Here is a 22,015-nt window from a genome sequence, read left to right on the forward strand (position 1 = left end):
AAGGCACGTAGGCTTCTCAACACCTTTCTCCATGCTTATACCAACATATGTCAACTTACTCATGAGACTTTTTTTTTTTATTACAAAAGGTGAATCATACCAAATACATAATTCTTTGACTCTTAAGTTTAAAATAAAAATTTTAAAAATAAAAATTATGAGCAAATCTCAAACCAGCATATAGATTGAATTCAATCTTTAAGTTGCCGTGCAGTATTCTCGGTACAGACAACAATGCCTGTGTTCCCCTCCACCGGGGACTTTTGCTTTTTGTTCACTTCAACAAACTTATGGACCCCAGAACACCTTGAAGCGGGCTCTTCAGTGGAGTGAAGTGCTTCCAGTCTTGGTAGTTGAGAAGAATTGATGCTCATGACTGAAAGCATCTGGGAGCAGAATGGTTTTTCAGAGCCCTTCAGCTGAGGGTAGCCGATCTCAGGCCATGAGAACTGAAGCCATCTGCCTTTCATCACCTGGTTTGCTACTGCCCAAGAAATGTGCAGGGCAGGCTGCTGACAGGTATTGAGGGAAACACAACCATGAAGAGGCAAGGAAAATTAAAACTCATATGGGGTTTGGAAAGAAAGATGGCCAGCAGAACAGAAACTCGAGATTCCTACTGTAGTAGAACCAATGGAAGAAACAGATGAGAATTTTAATGAAAATATAATGGAATTACAATACTAAACAAACAAACAAAAAAAAACCCCAAACCCAATACTTTTAGGAACTAAAAAGCATGAGTTCTTAATTAGAAACTCAATATCCAACAGAAAGAGAATGACTGCTCTTGAGAACAACATTACTCGTCAGAAAAATCAGGTCGAAATACCTCACAAGATACCCTGTGACATACCCCAGGGGAAAAGGCAAGTTGTGTGGAGATCATATCCAGGAGACAAAACAAGGAAGAAGAAAGGAACATGTGGAGAGGTAATAATTGCATAAATAATGGGAAAAACTTTTAGGACTCAAGAAAGACTTGAGGCCCTAAATATCAAGGATAGAGAAAACCCTGCCAGGCTGTCAGCACTATGGAACCAGTTTCTGGGATGGTGGAGAGCTGGCAGAAAGGACAGTGCTCAGGAACACCAGGGCACTGACTCTGGGGCTCCCTGAAGCCGAGTTTGGCACCAGAAGAGCCCAATGTCTGTCCTCCAGGCTACAGTTCTCCTAGGGTCTGGCATACTTCCTGTTGTCCTTTGTCAGGAGCATCTGAATACCAACCCCAGGGCCTCCACAGTAGTCATTTCCTTCCACAGTCTATCTGAAACATTGCAGTGACTAATTCTTAACACAGACGCACAGACTACCTTGGTAAATATTAGAAGTAAATAAAAAGGAAATATTCATAGAGGAGGTAAATGCATGATAGTTCTAAGAAACCTCTACCTTTATTTACTTATGTAAATGAAGGTAGTATGGTCAAAGTTAAGAGCAGAGACTCTGGATGCCTGCCACTTACTAAGTCTGTGGCCTTGTACAAGAAACCTGTGTTTGGGTTTCCTGAAAAATAAATGGAACTAATAGCACCCATTAAGTGCTACTAAGTGTAAAGAATAAATAAGTTATTACATATCCCACACAGGGAGCTCTGTCCTCCACACGATGAGTCCTCAGTAAATAAGAGCAATGCCACTGCTGCTTGCAACAGCAAAATAGCACTGTACATAGAATTTTAATTTTAGAATCAGAAGAATTAAGCTCAAATGTCAACTTTAAAATTTAAGGGTTTTATACCATAGTTATGGTAGTTAATCCTTCTACACCTACAGTTTTCTCATATGTAACAGAGGAATATAAATACCTTTCTCTCCCAACATCCATTCATCCATCTATCCACGAACATCAGCCAAGCATCTACTATGTACTGGCTATTGTATGGTGGCTGGAATAGAAATATGAGGAGGGTATAGTTCTGCCCTTCAAGAGTGCAGTCTAGTGCACAGTACTCAAGAACCTTAGTTTCCTTTTGTTGGAGTATTTCTTAAATCTCTCTTTGCCTCAGGGGGTGAAGAAAGGACCACAAGGGTCAAGTATGTGTTTTGTTAAAAGAAGTATGATTTAAAAAAAAAAAAAGGCAACATTAATATTGTTAGCAACTGTTGGGCAAAAAACATGGCCAGTTCCTGAAATTACTATATTAAGCTATTTTAAGAAAAATACTAGTAAGCAGTTGTGTCATGAACAAATATCTCCTGCAGTTCCTATGACAGTCTTAGGAGTGAGGGGGACCGACCAGAAAGAAGCAGGATCCCATTTCTAGTCAGAGAAGAGGATAAAACCTCTCGGGGAGACAGCTCTGTTCATAGTCTGGACCATGTAGTACACAATTTGCTTCTCTGAATGATCTTTTGAGACCTGAGTGCTGTTTGAATAAACAGCCCCCAAGCCATTGTCTGAGAGGAGATCCTATTACCTGATTGCTTGTTGACAACATCAGTCCCCTTTTAGAGGATCCTACCTTAGCACATCAGGTAGGAGACTGGGGGGAGTAAGTTCTTGGTATCTCTTTTATGTCACTGCAATAATGAAGACCTTATCCTACAACTTCTTGGTATTAACACTGCTTATTTTGATCATCCCAAGGGTTGGCTATGGAAAGGGGTGGAACAAGCTGTTCCCTTTAATCTTGGAGTTAATTTAGGGCTTTAGAAGGTTTACAGTGACAATCCCAGACAATCACTAATAAAAAAATGAAACAGAAAAGAGACTACAAACTCACAGGAGAGCCCAAATGCCCACTCTTTATAAATAAACAATGTATGCCAACATGTTTTCAACTGTCACTATGAGTTAATATTCTCTATTAAAAGCCTCATAGAAATTATAATGGCATCATACTTGAAGGAGTATTAATTTGACATCTGGTATCTTTAGAAAGCATATAATTATACTATTTTTAAAAAAGATTTTATTTGTTTATTTGTGAGAGAGAATGAGAACACAAGCAGGGGGAGCAGCAGGCAGAGGGAGAAGCAGGTTCCCCACGGAGCAAGGAGCCCGTTGTAGGAATTGATCCCAAAATCCTGGGATCATGACCTGAGCTGAAGGCAGCCACTAAACCGAATGAACCACCCAGGTGTCCCATATAATTATACTATTACTAACAATTAATATCCAGAATACTTTCCTTGTTTTATAAATCTATATCGATATTGATATTGATATTAGATCTATAAAATCAAGGAAAAAAATATATATATATTACCACAAAGCAAAACAACTACATATGTTATATATGTTATTCAAAATCATGTATTTGGCTTAAAACTGGCCTAGATTTATTACAAATTCACTTAAATGATGGCTACAGACAGTCACAAAAAATGATTCTGGCTTTTTTGTGTGTGTGTGAAAACCATTCCAAAAATCAATATAATTTAAATAGGTATTTAAACCAGAGCTAAATGAAAATTATCCAGCAAAAAGGAATACTAACATCTGTATCTTATTTTAAAGTTGCAAATGGATAATAAATTGTATTTAAGAAAACTACATAAAAACTCTACTACTACCACCCATAAATTAAAGTATATTTATTATTATTTTTGTACCTAATCATGTTTTAGACTTAGAGTAAAATCCTATTGCTTCTAGAAAATAAATCCAACCATTTATCCAAACATTGTTACATAAGAAGTTTTAAGAAACTGTAAATAATTCTTAATACTCTCATTTTGATTCTCCGACTTTTCAAGACTATGTTGTATTTCCTTCAAACACACTTCCTGGTGTTGTGCTTTCTAAATAAAGAAAAAATAAAGATAATCAATAATGACATTCATATCAAAGGGTAGAGTAAAATCCAGCATAACTAAAGTACACACATGGTTGATCTTACTGTGATATAGTTTGTTGTAATACAATCAACGTCAAATGATTACATATTTAAAATGATTAACATAATAGATTTTATTTAAAACCATCATAACTATTTTTCATTACATTTAACATGACCTATTTTAATACCAGTTTTTGCCATTTTCATATTTTATACATAAGTATAAAATACTTATTTCGTATTTTCGTATTTTATACATTCGTATTTTATTTATAAGACTTTTATTATCTTAAAAAGTGACAGAATTCTAGTTTTGATAATATGAACATTTTTAGAATCCTTTAAAAATAAAAGGAACGCTCATTATTATAATAGGTGTTCTCTGAGGGAAAAATTAAAAGCCTAATATATTTTTTTAAAATATTCGGTTGCATATAAATTCTCAAGTAGATCTATTCACTGAAAATACTTCAGATAGGCTGCAAATAACATCTAGCTTCCAACTGAAATGTAGGCACCTTAAGAAGAGAAATCTTTTATTTCCTTCCCATCTGGTAGTCAATGACACGTGATACCTTCTGAAACTGAGCAATACCCCTTGGGGGCAGTGGAGTGGTATGAAGCAATGTGCTAGGCTGCGCTACACAAAGTGTACAGAATGAATACAGCAAATCTTTGTGAAACATCAGTTTTACTCAACGGTTTGGAGGGAAAAATATTAAGAACACACCTCTATTGTAGGGGAGAATGTAAAATGCTCATGGATTTTAGGATAATCTTTTAGACTACCAAGCATTTCAGGCTTCAGGCAGGGCAGCTCAGGTTAAGCTTGGGTCTCTGCATTCACCCTGCTCCAGCTGAAGCACTGGGGCAGAAAATCCAAAGAAGTCTGCTTGTGGGCAGGGCACTGTAGAGGACACTAGAGTATAACCAACTATGACACTGGCTTTCAGGCTGCTTACAACTCAACTGGAGCTAGGACATGCATACAAAATAAATACTGACCTGCCCACAGAATTGTCCCCTGGAAGGGACAGAACACACAGACTCAGCAATGTCTAAATCCTTGCTTAGAATTCTAGATTGTTATTACTATAAAAATTAGCAAATTTAATAGAATACCACGTCTTAAACTCATTTATTTTGCAGATTTAATCAAGCACTGAGAACATTATAGAGAAACCCAACTCATCTCACTACTTATTTCTTCAGAAGCTTAAAGATTTTATTTACTTAAAGATTTTATTTATTTATTTGAGAGAGAATGAGTGAGAGACAGCATGAGAGAGGAGAAGGTCAGAGGGAGAAGCAGACTCCCCAGGTAGCTGGGAGCCCGATGCAGGACTCGATCCTGGAAGTCCAGGATCATGACCTGAGCCGAAGGCAGTCGCTCAACCAACTGAGCCACCCAGGTGCCCTCTTCAGAAGCTTTAATGACACACACTTTTTAGTATCAGAAATACTGATGGTGAGAAAAGAAAATTAAAGAATAAATATATAAATAAAAGATTTAGAATAAAGAGCAGACCCATGCTACATTAAAAGTGAGAAATGTTTGTTCTGATTAAATTGCCATGGAAATTTTGATGATAAAATTAAAATTTTGATGATAAAATTTTGGTGATAAAATTAAATTAATATTGCATAACAAAAATCATTTAACTTTTGAACTTTTCACGTTTTCAACTTTCTAGACACTTGGGAATGAAAAAATAGTGTTTCCTGCTCCTATGACTCCCAGAAAAGATAAAGTATCATCATTTTCTATATCATCGAGTAGACTGTTTTCAAGTACTTTAGTCACAACTAGTGCTAGCTTCCATAGTATCTTATGCTAATTGACTATTTTCATGAATACTTTGGAAAAGACAGATGATTAATTAAACACAGTGAATTTGGGATTCTCATTTCATGGCTGAGTGGCCCACAGTACCTATCTTAAACACAGATATAACAACACTGAATATTACTTAATACAAACTCATCACTTTTTAAAGTATAATATTCATTACTCAAGACAGATATCAAAGTCTAACTCAAAATAGTTTAAATTGTATATCTTAAATAATGAAAAATTCGTACCAGAAATTCCTCAGTATAATTTACTAAGCAGCTGTTGTGTGAAAGTAATATGCAGTAAAGGGCCTGATGAGACTTTGGGGAAATGTGCTGGGAGCTACCAAGGATGCAGGGTAGTTATTCTTTGGCATAACCATGACATTTAAAATTTTTATGACTTTTATTATTTGTTATTCTTAATATTACCAGTAAAGCATGAGTCCTGATTCTGCTCACTTCATACTTTAACTAAACTACAGGGTAAGAATGTTAACTGCTAATTTATTTTTTATGAAAATACATTAAGCCATACTAATACTTACACTGTTCATTTTGCAAACAAGTTGATTTTGTTCTTCATTTTTCTTTCTAAGCTCAGTTTCCAGATTTAATATTTTAATCTGTAAAGCCCTCTCTCTAGATGACATTTTCTCTATTTCTTCAGAAACCTGTAATTTTCATTAAAAGAGCAAAATAACTAAATATGCTTTTTTTCAAGTATGATCTAAAGCCTTGACATACTTAGACTGTACTTCTTTTTCTGAACAGTTTAATGACAAAATATTTAAAGATGTTCTATCCTGAGGAAACACAAATAACATAAGTATGCTTACTTCTCTTTGCAGTAAAAGTATCTGCAAAATTAGCCTGAGATGGAATAAGTATACATATTTGCAGTCCTCTGTGACTCAGGTAGATGTTTTGCCCAACATTATATTTTTATAACCTATTGAGACCAGCTGGCATGTTGCATGGATTTACATTCACTGTGGTGTTCAGAGTGGGGGTAGGGCACAGCAAGTTCTCATTCAGTGCAGGCGGCAGACTGGGTAGATGAGATAGGGGCAGGGCATGGGATGTAGACACTTCACTCACATATACAACAAGAGACTGGTTTTTCATTCATTCACTCACAGAGCGCTCTGAATTTGAGTTCTCTTATTTCTATGATTGCTTATTTTAGCAGAAAGCTAGCTTAGCTATGTTCATCCAACAATTCAGCTATGTGGTAGCCTATTTGCAGGAATGCTGGGTTGGAGCCACAAGAATAAGAGCTGAGACGAGGCCTAGTTAAGGAGCAAGGAGCTAGTGGGAAGGACTGTCCTCTAATCATGCTCCTGCATGATTACTTTATTATAAAGTAATTTACAAAGATTTCTTTGCACCAGTTCCAAGGGCAGCAGTATGAGGGATGCTAGCAGGATCTGAAGCTATAGGAGAAAGAGCCTTTGACAATGTCCTCAGTTTGGACAATAGTGACAAGGCAGTGACAGCACTCCTCACCTGGCAGGAACTAGAGACAGACAGCCTCACATTCCAGTGCAGCAGGAGAGAAAGAAGGCAGACACATCGCTGGGGACTCTGAACACTTCTCAGAAGGAATCTTAGACACCTAGCATTTCTAGGAGAAAGTCTTTTATTTTCCTCCCAAAGGTTGATGGGGCTGAGAAATCTGGATTACATTTCTATCATCGGCAATACATTTTACAACCTAGCTTTTATCCAAGGATGTATCTTTCAAAATAAATCTAAATTAGTTTCCCAGAGTTATAAATATATAGATAGATAGATAGATAGATAGATAGATATGCATATATATATACACACACACACACACATATACATATGTGTATATATGTATGTATATAGCACGTGTGATGTAAGAGCCACAATTCAGTGATATCAGATTTTATCTAACTTACATGAAGTTGCCATTAACAAACTTGAGAAAGACGTGGGTGGAAGAGAGTTTAGAGGGAAAGACAATTTGGTATTGGACATGTTAAGTTTGAGATGTCACGTAAGCAGCATAATATCTGACTCTAGTTCTCAGGAGAGACAGAAGTCTGGGGTGGAGACAGACAACTAAGAGTCGTCATGGAATAGACAATCTCTTTTTAGCATCATTCAATCTGATGAGGAAACTCATCATCCCCATTTCACTAATTAAGAAACTAGAATTTCAAGAAGTCATTCACTCTGGGTCAGGGTGTAATGCGTTAGAGCCAGAGTTCAAATCCAGTTCTAGCTGGACTCCAAAGCCCACCTTAAGTCCTTTCAAGACTACATTTTCAAGTCATTTGATAAATTTACCTGTTAAGACCCTCCTGCATTATTTCCAACCACCACCCCTGACAATAAACTAACAATGTCTTCTGGTGCACCTTGTACCTCCCTCTGTTGTAGCACCGACATGCTGGATGACACTTGTCTGTTTATATATTATCTTTCCCCTGGACTATGAGTGTCCTGAGAGTTGAGGCCAGGTCTGTTGGAGGAGGTTATCAAAAAGATGTGACTTGGGGCACCTAGGTGGCTCAGTGGGTTAAAGCCTCTGCGTTCGGCTCAGGTCATGATCCCAAGGTCCTGGGATCAAGTCCCGCATTGGGCTCTCTGCGTTAGAGGGAGCCTGCTTCCTCCTCTCTCTCTGCCTGCCTCTCTGCCCACTTGTGATCTCTCTCTGTCAAATAAATAAATAAAATCTTAAAAAAAAAAAAAAAAAAGATGCAACCTCCGTCTGACCCACAAGCTGAACCTGGGCAATTATAAGCTCCCCACTCTCTCCCTTGTGCTTTAGATATCTGTTCTGCTTTCCTGCCCTGCTCCCAGAAGCCACTCCAAGTAAAGAGCCTTGAGAAAGGAATGTGGTGTTGAGGCTATTTGGACTGGGTACGTGACAGAACCTAGTTAAGGCCCTGTATATAGACTTTTAAGATTCTGTCAGGTGTGGAAATCTATTCATCTTGTGGCCATCCAAGAAAACTCTTGTGTTGCCTCGCTTATCAAACCTGTCACTTTCCAACCTGGAGTGATTTGTCTCTTTCTACGGTCTCCCCGTGCCCTCTGTACACAGGTTTCCCATAACACCAGGGAAACTGCTGAGAAGCTTGTAAACTAACAAGGTTTTATTCATCTTTTCATCTCAAATAGTAGCGGAGTGGCTGACACACAGTGAGATGTTTATTAAATGCTAACCAAATGGATTTAACTGGAAATTTAATTCTTACATGTATTTAATGTAACAATATTGGCCAAAAGAAAAGGGAGTTGAGCTCTACGGCTCACCAGATCCTGATCAAAACCAAAACGCTCAACAATTTGAACAACTGCTTTGGTTTTATGTAAAAAAACCAAAAAGCAAAAGAAAGAGGAGGGAGGGGAGCTCCTTCTGTTTGCCATCTATGCCTCTACCCTGCCACACCATCATTTACCTACTGAAGTAACTGCACCAGTAATACAGCTACCCTGTCATCAGGATAAAAACAATAACTGTAGGTTTGGTAAGATGAGATATTGTCTGTTTAAAAGGACGATTCTTGGGTAAACTAATTAAAAAGTTTCTAAATAAAGGCCATCTGTACCTTTTGTCTTCCTTCTTCTAAAGCAGCTTCCAGCTGTCTGGCCAATGCTGTATATTCTGCAGATTTCTCTTTAAACTTAAGATTGCTATGCTTAAGACATTCTTCTTGGTTTGCCAGCTTCTTTTCAAGCTCTTTATTTTCCACATCCATCTGTTCTAATTTTCTTTTTACAGAAAACATATATTTTAAAATTATAGTGCGTAGAGAAAAATGTAACACCAATTTTAAGTCAATTTAATACTTACTGTTTAAGGTTTTCACACTTCAACTGAATAAGATAATTTTCCTCTTCCAGAGAAAGCTTTCTCAGAAGATTATGATTTGCATCAACCTAAAAGGGGAAAAATAAAGTTTTCTTGGTTATTTTTTTCTAACCAACTTCCAAAGAAATCTATACACTTTATCGTTAGAATAATCATAAAAAACAAGAAAACATCACTATTATTAATACTCCTACACAGAGAGATACAAAGAAACACTACATTGTTAAAACACAAGCTCTTGAATTCCTGTTTAGTGCCTCATGTAAAATCATCTACTAAAATTCTTTCTGAACGATGGCAATTAATACATTCTGAACAATGATTTCTTGAAAAAGGGCGTTTATTTTATTAAGTAAATTTGAAGACCAAAAAGTATGAATCTCCTATTGTTGGATATTTAGGTACTCTTACAATTTCTTGTTTTACCTAAAGATAGTGATTGATAATTTACTCTGAAGTTGTAACTACAAGTAAAAATGATTATTTGTGAGAAAATAAAACAAGCAAATCAACCACAGAAAATTTGGGGATATCAAGACAGAATATTCTTCCTATTGCTTCAAAAGCTATACTTATTTTAAGAAGCTTGGAAAATAAAATTTTTCTCATAATTTACTTAATAATTTAGGTTATCTATGCAGATTTGGCATTTTCCTAGAAAAATCTCTTCTCAGAAATTTAAATTTAGCAAAATTTTGTTTGTATGCTTTTTAAAAACAGGATGCATTTCAAAATTAAAATCCAGATTACATTTGGAATATAGGGACTTGTTCCTAAAAATTGTTTCGCAAATAAAAACTTACTACCTCCTTGCACATGCATCTTTGAAAAAAATAATTAGAGAAATATTTAGTAAGCACTTACTCTGTGCTAAGCATTGAATTAGGAGGTGGCTAAGTGGCGACTAACTGGGCACCCATGATCTTTGTTCTGATGGAGTACAGAAGTATATGTTGGCAAAAAAACCAAACAAACCAAGAATAATCCAAATGAGCTTGATGCACAATTCTAATTAAAATGAATTGTAATTTTTGTCAGGTAATTTACAATAACTTAGCTTATCCTCATGTCAAAAACTATGTATGTAAACATAGCATTGCTCCTTCTCCCATGCTATTACCATGTTCTGAGACATCTAAATGCAGATTTGTACGAATAAACTAAAATGAGCAATTTTAGTTAACAATTTTTCACAATACTGAAAGAATAGCTTGCAGAATATTACAGTCTCTGCAATAAACTGATAAATTGATGGAGATGGGAGTGTTAAAAAAAAAAAAAATCAACCCCCAACAGGAGTGCCCTCAACTAGTGAAATCATTCTGAAGTTTCCTTGAACCTATCTAGCAGAAAGCAGAATGCTGGCCGGACACCTGGCCCTGCAGCTCCCTAACGGTGCGCGCCTGGTCTGCACATTTCCCCTTGCAGTGCTGCAGACTCTCCTGACACTCGTGAAGCCTCTGTTCCGCCGCCGTCAACGAGTCGCGGACGTGTTCTAACTTCTGCAGATGAGACTCCATCTGCCCTCTCATCTGAGTTGTAGCATTAAGGAAACAAGTGCAAGGTCACACATTCAGCATTAATGTTTTTACTATCTTAAACACTAGATATGCTCATAATATAATAAGTATTTTAGGCATAATGGTTTTAAACAAAAAGATTGAACCAAATAAATATGATTAAACGGTAAATTAGACTCGGCTAACAAGAACACGTACCTCAAAAGTGGGCTGTACTTTGGTTTTCAAAAAGTTTGTTGAGCAAATAACACAACACTGTATGTTACTTACATTAGAATTCGAAGTTTTTAAATAGTCTTTAAAGAAAGTCTGTTGACTCAAGGCATACAGTTATATTAGCTTACATGGAGAATGTTTAACCTACTTAGGAAAGCAAACTTTTTGATTCCTGTCATTTATCTTCAAGCATAGTCATAACTAGTAACGCTGGTATGGTCATTTGCTACCATCCAGCCGTTAGGCTAAAGTAACTGTCACTTTGTCATTCAATCTTGTAACTCAGATATTTCAATTAAAACAGCCTTGCTGCACTCATCTTAGTCCAGCTGGTGGGATTACGGTATTATGCCAAGATAGCTCATATCATCAGTCTTCAGCGGACTGCCATTTCATCATTACAATAATTCTGAGCAAGTCTCTAAATTTACCTACATTCACCCCTTTGGTCATTGCAGTGCCTCACCGTGGCACTTTTGTGGAGATGTGACAAGAAGCACCTCTAAGAAATGCTTACATGGTTAATTTAAAAAACAAAACAAAACAAAACAAAACAAAAAAAACAGACATATGGCATGTAGGATTTTTTTTTTTTTTAAGATTTTATTTATTTTGACAGAAATCACAGGGAGGCAGAGAGGCAGAGAGAGAGGAAAGGAAGCAGGCTCCCTACTGAGCAGAGAGCCCAATGCAGGGCTCGATCCCCGAACCCCGGGATCATGACCTGAGCCGAAAGCAGAGGCTTTAACCCACTGAGCCACCCAGGTTCCCCGGCATGTAGGATGTTTACAGGAGGAAAAACACAAGACCCAGAGTCTTTCCCTGAAACAGGGAACACCTAGAGCTACCGAGCACATCTGGCATTCTTGATCACAAAAAAAAAATAAGAACAAAGCTTACCTCTGGGTCCCCAAATATCTAAGAGCCCATGAGAAAACCAGTGGAAAAGGAAAAGGAAAAATTTCATCTTAAAAAATGACTTTTCTGGTTTAATACCAGTTAGAAGACACTGTGACTCACGGCATCTGAAAATCACAGGCTTCTGCCCCATCAGCCTCCTGAATAGGCTGATGTAAATAAGATGTTTTATTTACAGTTCTGCCTAGCAAAAGAGGACAGCTTTGCGGTCTCATGAGAGAGAGAGAGACCAGGACACATAAAATGCTAGACATGCTGCTAAAAATAGGTAAAAAGTAATTCTAAGAAAGTAGTAACTTGCATGTTTGGTGGGCTATCTTTATCTCTGTTTCACAAGCGGAATGCCTACTCTGGTTGACCTCTTCTTCACATTGTGCCTCACTCAGACTTCTCAATCCCAAGATGTGGGGGCAACCCAGAGACAGTCACCTTATTACACTCAGTTGGAAGTGACTGCTAACATCCCATGACCTCTCCAGCCGGGAGTCAGTGCCCTATGACTTTCACTACTTCCTTACCAAAACAACATGAGAAGACCGGAAGAGGGATGCGGTTTCATTTAAAAAGTTAAAAATATTCACAAATACAAAATAACTTGCCAACACTGGCCTTCCCCTCATTCTGTTGCAATGGGGTGATAAAAGGGAAACGATGCTGCTTTTTTAAATAATATTTTTCTTCCAAAAAGCATTTAACAGCGAATATTTACTTTACTTTCTAGACACAAAAGATTTAGTACCAAAAACAAAAAGGTGGGATTAAAAATGAGAGATATTCAAGTTTGCAACTTATGGCTGATGAAGCCAGTGATAAGTGATAACCATTTTTTTGAGATATATGAATCTGCTCTTATATCAGAAAAATTAAACATTTATGCTATTTTTCAAATACTAAGGAAAAAGTAGAAAAACATTCACACAAATAAACATTTCAAGCCTGGAGGAAACACTATCTCCATAGAAAACAAACTCCTACAGAGATTAAAGACAGGTAATTTCTAGATCAAAACTATAGAAAATGACTATAATGAAAGAATATGTATAATATTCATAAAATACAAAACATATAAATATTATTTTATTGCTTAAAACATCAAACTCACCTTCTCTAATTTTTTATTTTTGTTTTTTGTAATTAGGTTATTTTCATGTAGCAAATTTTCACATCTGGTTTTCACCATTTCTGCTGCCTCTTGTAATTTTTGTATCTGAAAATAAAATATATTAGGACAACATATTTAATTAAAACCATAATATAAATTAAAAAACTAAACATCTGAATCTTTAAACAAATCATTATTTCCCTATCAACACCCTCAATATCTTTATCTAATGTTATTCCTACTTTAATAGAAGAATTGCTCAGTGTTCTACTCCAATCTACAACTCTTTTATGATTTACCTGTCTTTTCCGAACCATATTTCTAGACCCTCCCCTTAAGCCTGAATATTAGAGATCTTTATTTGCAAGTCAAGGTCACTTTAAAGAATAATTTTTAAAAAGAAATCTGAAGACTAAGGAGTAACTGAAATCTGCTGACATATTTGTCCACATGTGGATTTAAGAAAAGTCAGATTTATTACAACAACAACAACAACAACAACAACAAAAATACATACATACATATATATATATTTATATATATATATTTATATATATATAAAGTCATCTCTCATAGTTATGGTGACTATATATATATATATATATATATATATATTTATAAACTGGCTCCCAAACCAATTACTTTACACTTAAGCAATGCTCAAAAAAAAAAAATTCTGAGGCCTTTATACAAAGCTCAGAGCCCAGAACATGCACATTATTCTTGCTGACGGATTAAACCCAAACACCCAGCTGGCATTCTCAGTAACAGGCCCACAGTCCACCACACCTCCTTCCTACCTCTGGTAAGCACTGCATGACTGCAGGATTCTACCTGGATGTTTTGACTCCATCCTCCCATCTAAACCATCCAGATGAACTTCCTACTTATCCACAGGATGCCCTCCCCTTAAGCTTTTACCTTTAGTTATTTATTCTTTAATTCAAATGTTCTCTCTTCCAGCAAAACCCAGCTCATTATTGACCAGTTTGGTACCATCATTAAGGACCTGCATAAGTCCCATCTTTCTCATAAAGTTTTTCTTGAATACTCATTTTCAAAATATAAGGTTTTCTATAAACTAACACTGAATATAGCTCTATTCCAAATATATTTTCACAATTCTTATCCAAGTCCTTCATGTGAGTAAATCAGAATTTTATTTATTGGGAAAGAGGGAGTACTGAGTTTTAATGACCCTAAATCAATGCCATTAAACATCTAAAATGACAATATAACTAAGTTTAACAAGATTATACATAAGATTCACATTTCATCTACATAACTAACTTTAGATCTACTTTTTGGAATAGCCAATACATACACAGCCAAGGCCTGAATCAAGAATCAGTAGAATCATCTACTATAAAAATATGTGGGACTTTGAGAAATATGGGACATATGTTCTATCATAAAATAGCTCTACCTTTCTTCAATTCTGCTTCTTTAGATTATGAAAAAGTACTGTGTTTTAAATTGCCTACAAAATTTAACAACAAAATCAGTGCAATAATTACCTGAGTTTTATATACTTCAGTAAGGGTTTTCTGTTGTTTTTCTACTTCTTGCAATTCTAAAAGTTCATTTTCAACAGAAATCACCTCATCCTTCAAAGCCTCAAGTGTAGTCTAGCAAGGAAAAAATAAACAGATTTTATAAATCATTAGAATTCACAAAAACCAAGAATATGAAGTAAAATATACCATACACAAAAGAAGAATAGAAATAACATGTTGTGGATGGGCCAGGGAGGCATCCGGAGAAAGGGACTTTAGAGCAAACACTGAAAGGATGTGTGGCTCTTTGAGGGAAGAGAATTCCCACAGAGAAAGGCAACTGTGGGACAAGCCCTGGCCAGTTAGGGGGAAAAGAGCAAGGCCAGTGTGCCAGGAAGGGAGAAAACAATGGGGAGAATGGAAGGAGATGAGGTGGGAGAAGTACTAGAAAGCCAGATGGAATAATGTTTTGTAGGTGTTTATTATCCAGATATCACTGGAGGGTTTGGGGTGAAATAGTGACATGGTCTGACTTTCATTTTTATGGGAACTATGCTATGGTGAACTGAAAGCTGACTATAGCGGCAAGGGCAGATGCAAAGGGGGCTCAGGAAGTCACCATAACTATGAGAGATGACTTCAACCAGGACAACAGCAGTGGTGTTGGGGAGAGGTAGTCAAATCCTCATCTATGTGAAGCAGATCTGCTGACAGACTGGAAGCAAGTGGGAGAGAAAGGAGTCAGGGATAAAACCAGATCGAAGGACAGATAATATTGCCATTAACAAGATGAGGCTAACTGTAGGATGAACCATTTGGGGAAATAAAGGAGCTCTATTTTAAACTTTGAGACACCTATTAAATATCTAAGTGGAGGTTTCAAGTAGGCCATAGAAGATACGTCTGGAATTCAGGGGCAAAGTCTAGGCAAGAGATATAAATTGGAGAGCCCCAGGATATAGATGGTACTTAAAGCCCCAACACTAGATGAGATCACCTATCAAATTTGGAGAGATTAGTTTTAAAATTGTCTTGCATTGGAAAAAATATAAGGACCCATATGATGGGTAATTTGGAAATGCATAACACTAAAAATTAGCCTCCCTTTTGACCATATAATTACAATCCTAGAAATTTATCCTAAGGAAACAGGCAAAAAACTCAAAGAAACTAACCACATTTTTATTTATAGTAGCAAAAAAAACCCTGGAACTAGTTCAAAATCCTCGACTATATGGTAAAATGGTAACTTTAGTTTCTTTGAGTTGTGAGATTACAGTGATTTTTAAAATTTTCCCTTTACTCTTTTCTGTTTTTGTTTTTTTTTTAAACTCTTTATAATGAACAAATAGAACTTACAACCATGCAAATAACCTCTTGCAATTTCAAGAGAAGAGGTCACTGGGTCTTGGAAGGAATATCAGCAAGATCCTTTTTTCATTTGAAATGTTAAAATCTAAAATTATTCAGAAGTCATTAAAAGTAACAAAATACAACATCTAGGCAATTTTACATTGCAGAAACATATGCCAGATGCACCTAGGTTTTTTCCTTAAACAAAAATCAAAAGAATAATGCATTAAAAATACATGTTTCTGAATTATTAATAGAAAATAAGATGTAAACTAACTTGATGATTCTTATCCCTATGTAATTTAAAATTAATTCCACTTACCATTTGATTAAAAATTAGATTCATAATTGATGAAATATTATTCTAATCCTTTCTCTCTGAAGGTTATCAAGGAAATTAAGAAAATAAACATAACAAAATCGCTTCCTCTTCCAAGATAAACATTTTAAGCATTCATTCAATAAATATTCATGGAGAGCTAAGTGTATGTGACACCTTTCCTGGGCATTCTGGGCATACAAAGTTGGGGAGTTTATAAGGAGAGACTCATTCAAATCAAAAAGACTTTGGGGGGAAGAAGCACTTGAGCTGAACTAAGGCCGGTCTTAGGTACTAGGAAAAATGATTCCAAATTGTATATATACTAAAACTATAGGAAGAGATATAGGAAAATGTGAATAAACTGCAGGAAATAATGAGTATTTATATTTGGCTAGAACCCAGGATAACTAGAAGACTAAACTCCCTAGTCTTCCTTATACCTAGTTGGGGTCATGTGCCTGAATAAGTAGAAGAGTAGAGAGGTATGGAACTTACAGGAAGTCTCCCTAAGAGGATATGAAAAAAAAAAGGGGGGGTGCATAATAACTAATCTTTTTCCCCTTGCAATCCTACTGCTTGAAATTTGGCTATAATGGCTGGAGCTCCAGCAATCATTTTGGATTATGAGGATCATAACCTAGGAATGGCAGAAGAGAGAACTAAAAAGAGGGTTGGTTCTTTGATGTGATACCTGCTTCGAACTGCCAACTCTGGCCTTTTTACACAGATTCTTTTCTGTGTTCTATTTACTGTCCTCCAAAAATAGTATTAAAGACTGAAAATGATGCAACATCTTTTTTTTTTTTAAGATTTTATTTATTTATTTGAGAGAGAAAGAGAGAAGGAGAGTATAGAAGGAGAGTGAGAAGGAGAGCAGACTCCCCTGCTGAGCAGAAAGCCTGATGTGAGGCACCATCCTAGGACCCTGGTATCATGACCTGAGCTGAAGGCAGATGCCTAACGAACTGAGCCACCCAGGCACCCCATGCAGTAATCTTTAATCAAGTCTCATCTGGTTACTTGTATCTCTAACTGAGAACTCAATTTTTTTTCTCAGAAAGTATAAAAATTTCTTCCCCATTTTTTTCTCTGGTACACATACAAACCAATCACCCCTTGGATTTGATTAAGTTGGAAAACTCTTTCTGGTTATGAAGCAGCCAGGAACATACTTTCTGGTTTCAAATAGAACAGGCCTGAGGTTACATCCTATCGTAACCATGACACGAAGAAAAAAAATCTTACGCGTTAAAGTTAATGTAATTTTGAATGACTCAACAGCTAAAATTAAAGAATAAATTTTTTAGAAGTTGAGACAGTTATTCAAGCTATAAATCTTATTATTTAATATTGCTAAAAACAACTTTAACATAAATCTCTGTGTACAACTATAAACACTTGAAGATCTACATATAAATGTGTATCACATATAAATATGTGATCTATATATAAATATTTATACATATATAAATATGGATATATATGTAGCTTTAGAAGTTGCATATTATAATGATCCTCTAATACCCTCACAAACACAAAAAACAAAATGACTCAAGAGTACTATCCTAATCATGCTACCATTCCAGCTACTTCTACTAAGCTGTCATTAGACAATATATACCCATACAGACACAAACACATATTACCTTATCATAAAAAATGATTTTATTTTTAAGTAATTTCTTCACCCAATGTGGACCTCAAACTCACAGCCCTGAGATCAAGAGCTGCATGCTCCACCAACTGACCTAGCCATCACCCCAGAATACATATTACCTTTAATTTTGAATTCTCAAGATTCAGAGTTTCATTTTCATATTCAATTGAGTGAAGTTTTCTAAGAATTTCTTCACAAGAATTTTTTCCAAGATCTTCCACTTTCTTCAGGTCTTCCAAAAGATTTGTAACTTGCCTTTATGAGATAAATGATATATTTTATATAAAAGTCATAGAAATTTTCATTCAAATAGTGCTTTTTAAGTGTGTTTCTGAAATTATGTTGGTAGGATGTGAAGTTTTAAAGTACAAGTCACGGAAAAAGGTAAACAGGAAGCAGTTATCTATCAGGCTACTAACTGCATAACCTTGAGTAGCAATAATTACCCACTGATAATACCAATGAAAAATTACACAACATTCTCTTTGCTATTCAGTAAAATGTTTGAACTATTATCCTCAGTGGCCATCTGTCTCTCATTCACACACATGCACATACATCTACACAATCTCAGGGCCATGGTTATATAAAAGGATCAAGTGAGGCAATAACTCACCTTTAGAAGTGAATGATACATAGTAGTTTACAATGATAATACTGAAGAGAATATACAGAAAACAAAACATTTAAAAATAAATGATCAGGGTTCATTACTGTTAGTTTATCAGTAATAAATTTCAAAGCATAAAAGAAGGAGGTTTACTCATTGAATTTCTTTGTTATGCAATTAATGTGCTTTAGGGAAAAATAATTTTTAGGATTTTGAACGCATTTGTGTTTTTATTTTAAGCTCTGTTATATATTCTTACTTACATATTCTTGTTTGGTAGAGAACTATCACTTCCATTTTAAGATAAAATAGTGTTAACATTTAACCACAAATAATAGATGACACATACTCAATTCTAAATACCAACCTACAAAGTTCAAAATGTGAACACCAATGCACTTTTTAGTGGGTAATCATTTTATTGTATTTTTAGAATAAGGAAAGTTTTTAACATTATAAATAGCAAAAATATCAAATCATATGGACAAACTTCACCATATGTAACCCAGAAGAACCAAAATGCAAAGTGCTTAAAGAGGAAGGAACTGAAAACACTCCTTATTAAACGAGAAAAAGATTCTTAATTTTTTTCTTACTTTTGCATTGTTTCAATCTGAACTTCCAATTCAGTTTTCTCTATTACAATTTTCTCATAATGACTTTTCCAGGCATTGGAAGCTGAAATTGTTTCAGACAGCTTGGCTTCCTAAAAAATACATCAAGTACTCATCCTGTAACTGAATAACACTTTGGTTTTGTGCAGGGCTCTAAACACAAATACGACATAAACAAGGAAACACTTATCCTATAAAGGATGGAGTTTTTTATATGGAAAATTTTAGTGTACAACTCTGAATTTTAGGAATCTTTTAAAGTAAATGTTGATAATATCTTTATATTAGTATTGTTTTATATGCACATAGTGGCAGTTCTAACACAACATGTTAAGGATGTTGATATAACTATTTTCAAACAATGTTTCATTACTAATGAAGATAACTTCCTTCCTATTTCTTGAACTTATAATCTGCATTCTATATATAGAAGATGCTAACCACATAAGCATCAGAGGAGAAAGAAGTCCTCTACTGATACATATAGAAGCTCTCTGCAATTCCACAATTTCACACTTAATAACGCAGCCTTATTTATTGTTGCTATAATGATGTCAAGCTGTTTTGTAGAGGTCACCCCCATTGGTCCCCAAACACTGTTACTGTCAACAAAGAAAGGAAGACTGTAGTAGTGGCTTAACCACTTTGAATGGGAGCTCCCCAAGGTAGAGACTTCTGTCTGTTTTGTTCATTGCTAGGGCCTTGAATAGTGCCTGGCATACAGAAGACACTCAATATGTAACTGTCAAATGAATCTAGTCTTTACGAACCCACCTAGTGAGCTATAGTCATTGTGTCCCCTAACATTCTACAAAATGACAAACTCACTGGGAAGACAATACCAATAATTATTAATCAGAAGACCCAGAAGTAATAATATGATAGCAGTTAGTATTTACTGGGGGCTTCTTTCTTTCCTTCCACCATTCATCCAGTCACAGAAAAAGCATTTATTGAGCATATACTATATGCAAGAATTTTTTGGTTTATACCTTTTTACAAAAATATTGTTGATATGCTGAATAAAGCCTAGTATTCTGTTTTCATATTTCATGTAAAATGAATTTAAATTTGCACAATGAAGTATATGTTGGTGGGTGTGTATGTGTGTGTGTGTGTGTATAGTGTAGGTTAGGTAATATACTAAAATATAAAGATATTTAGAAATTTTAACTATAAAAATAAATGCTGTGAAGAGAATTAAAGATATGACATGACTGTTAAGGGACTGCTTCAAAAAAAATGGTCAAGAAAGGCCCCTCTGAAGAGATGTTGATTAAAAAGATACCTGAGTGATTAAAAAAGAACGAGCTATTGTGAACCTGAGGAGAGCATTACAACCAGACAAAATAGCAAACATTAAAACTCTACAGATAAGAGGAACAGAAAGGAGGTCAATATGGCAAAAATGTAGGATGGCCAGGGACTGTGCTTTGACATACTTCTTCTCATTTATTCCTCCCAGTAATCATGAGATAGGAATATTACTATCTCCTATTTTATAGATGAAGAAATGGGAGTCTTAGAGAGGTTAAGTACCTCACCCAAAGTCACAAGATGAACAAGCAGAAGAGCCTTCAGATGCCATGATCTGGGGTATGTGTCACACGATGCTATTTAAACAGGAAAATCCTGAGAATGTTAATGACTTGACTAACTTTCACCACTCAAGAATATTTTCAGGTATTCAACTCCATCTAATGACCTTCTAGATTATGAACTTAGTCCTCAATTCTTTGTCTAGTTAAATTCTTCCGAATGTCGTTCATCTTTAAGTGTTAACACTTGAGCTTATAAAATATTAAGTTGTTTTGTTTACACAAAAGTTTATGTAAGCCCACTGTCATTTCTAAAAGCCTCCAATAATTCTGTAAGCCTTAACATCAGTTCTTAAGAGGTGGAATACCCATGAGACATTAAAAAGAGTAAATATTTTATTAACTGCTAATTGAATAAATACAATAATTCATCACAAACAACAAAGCACTAAGTCCAGTTTTCAACTTTGTACTATACCCAAAGATAACTTTCACATGGTGTGTTTACGTCAGTGAATGGCTTTAAGTGCATTACAGAGTTCAAATGAAGTGAATTACTGAATAGAGTCATATGGTCTAATAACATAAATCAGCAGTTCCCAAACTGGTGTTCCTTAGAACCAGTTCCAAGAGCTGTTTTGTGGGTAAAACAAGAGTTCTGTGGTTAAATAAGTGGAGAGAAACTCTGAGTTCAAAACTCTTCATTATGCTGTTTTACTTTGCCTACTCAGGGTCTTTCATATGCTAATGTACACTGTCCATTTCCAAGGGGGAATTTGTATGTACTCTTAACTTGCCGGAGATGCTTTGGGGCACTTTTTTTTTTTTTTAAAGATTTTATTTATTTATTTGACAGACAGAGATCATAAGTAGGCAGAGAGGCAGGCAGAGAGAGAGCGGAAAGCAGGCTCCTGATGAGCAGAGAGCCGGATGCAGGGCTTGATCTAGGACCCTGAGATCATGACCTGAGCTAAAGGCAGAGGCTTAACCTCTTAATGCCCCACTTTGAGACACTTTTAATATATCCTTCAATAAAGTTCCCAGGGAAATACTGATGTAATTCAATATGCAAATGTGACATTTTCTGAAACCTTTCAAAATAAAGACTAAAGCAAAAGAGTGTGAATAAAGTCTTCCTAGTATCAGTAGAATTAAGAGAAAATTATTATATTAAGCATTAGGATGTTAACTACACAAACTAA

The 22,015-nt window shown here is 35.5% G+C and overlaps 1 protein-coding gene across 4 annotated transcripts in view; it reads right to left on the reverse strand.

Moving 5' to 3' along the window:
- Positions 1 to 3,524: 3,524 nt before the first annotated feature.
- The window catches only part of ODF2L (outer dense fiber of sperm tails 2 like), a 34,911-nt gene continuing 16,420 nt past the window's right edge, over positions 3,525 to 22,015 (reverse strand). For all 4 annotated transcript variants that reach the window (XM_059375296.1, XM_059375293.1, XM_059375295.1 and 1 more), the window contains 8 exons: positions 19,258 to 19,367; positions 18,171 to 18,306; positions 14,741 to 14,851; positions 13,224 to 13,328; positions 9,450 to 9,535; positions 9,205 to 9,367; positions 6,166 to 6,291; positions 3,525 to 3,746 (listed from right to left, as the gene is read on the reverse strand). In XM_059375296.1, the coding sequence (XP_059231279.1) occupies positions 3,618 to 3,746; positions 6,166 to 6,291; positions 9,205 to 9,367; positions 9,450 to 9,535; positions 13,224 to 13,328; positions 14,741 to 14,851; positions 18,171 to 18,306; positions 19,258 to 19,367 (966 nt within the window). In that variant the 3' untranslated portion in view covers positions 3,525 to 3,617. The remainder of the gene's footprint in view (positions 3,747 to 6,165; positions 6,292 to 9,204; positions 9,368 to 9,449; positions 9,536 to 13,223; positions 13,329 to 14,740; positions 14,852 to 18,170; positions 18,307 to 19,257; positions 19,368 to 22,015) is intronic.

Source organism: Mustela nigripes, chromosome 14 (genome assembly GCF_022355385.1).
Source record: "Mustela nigripes isolate SB6536 chromosome 14, MUSNIG.SB6536, whole genome shotgun sequence".
Taxonomy (NCBI): Eukaryota; Metazoa; Chordata; class Mammalia; order Carnivora; family Mustelidae; genus Mustela; species Mustela nigripes.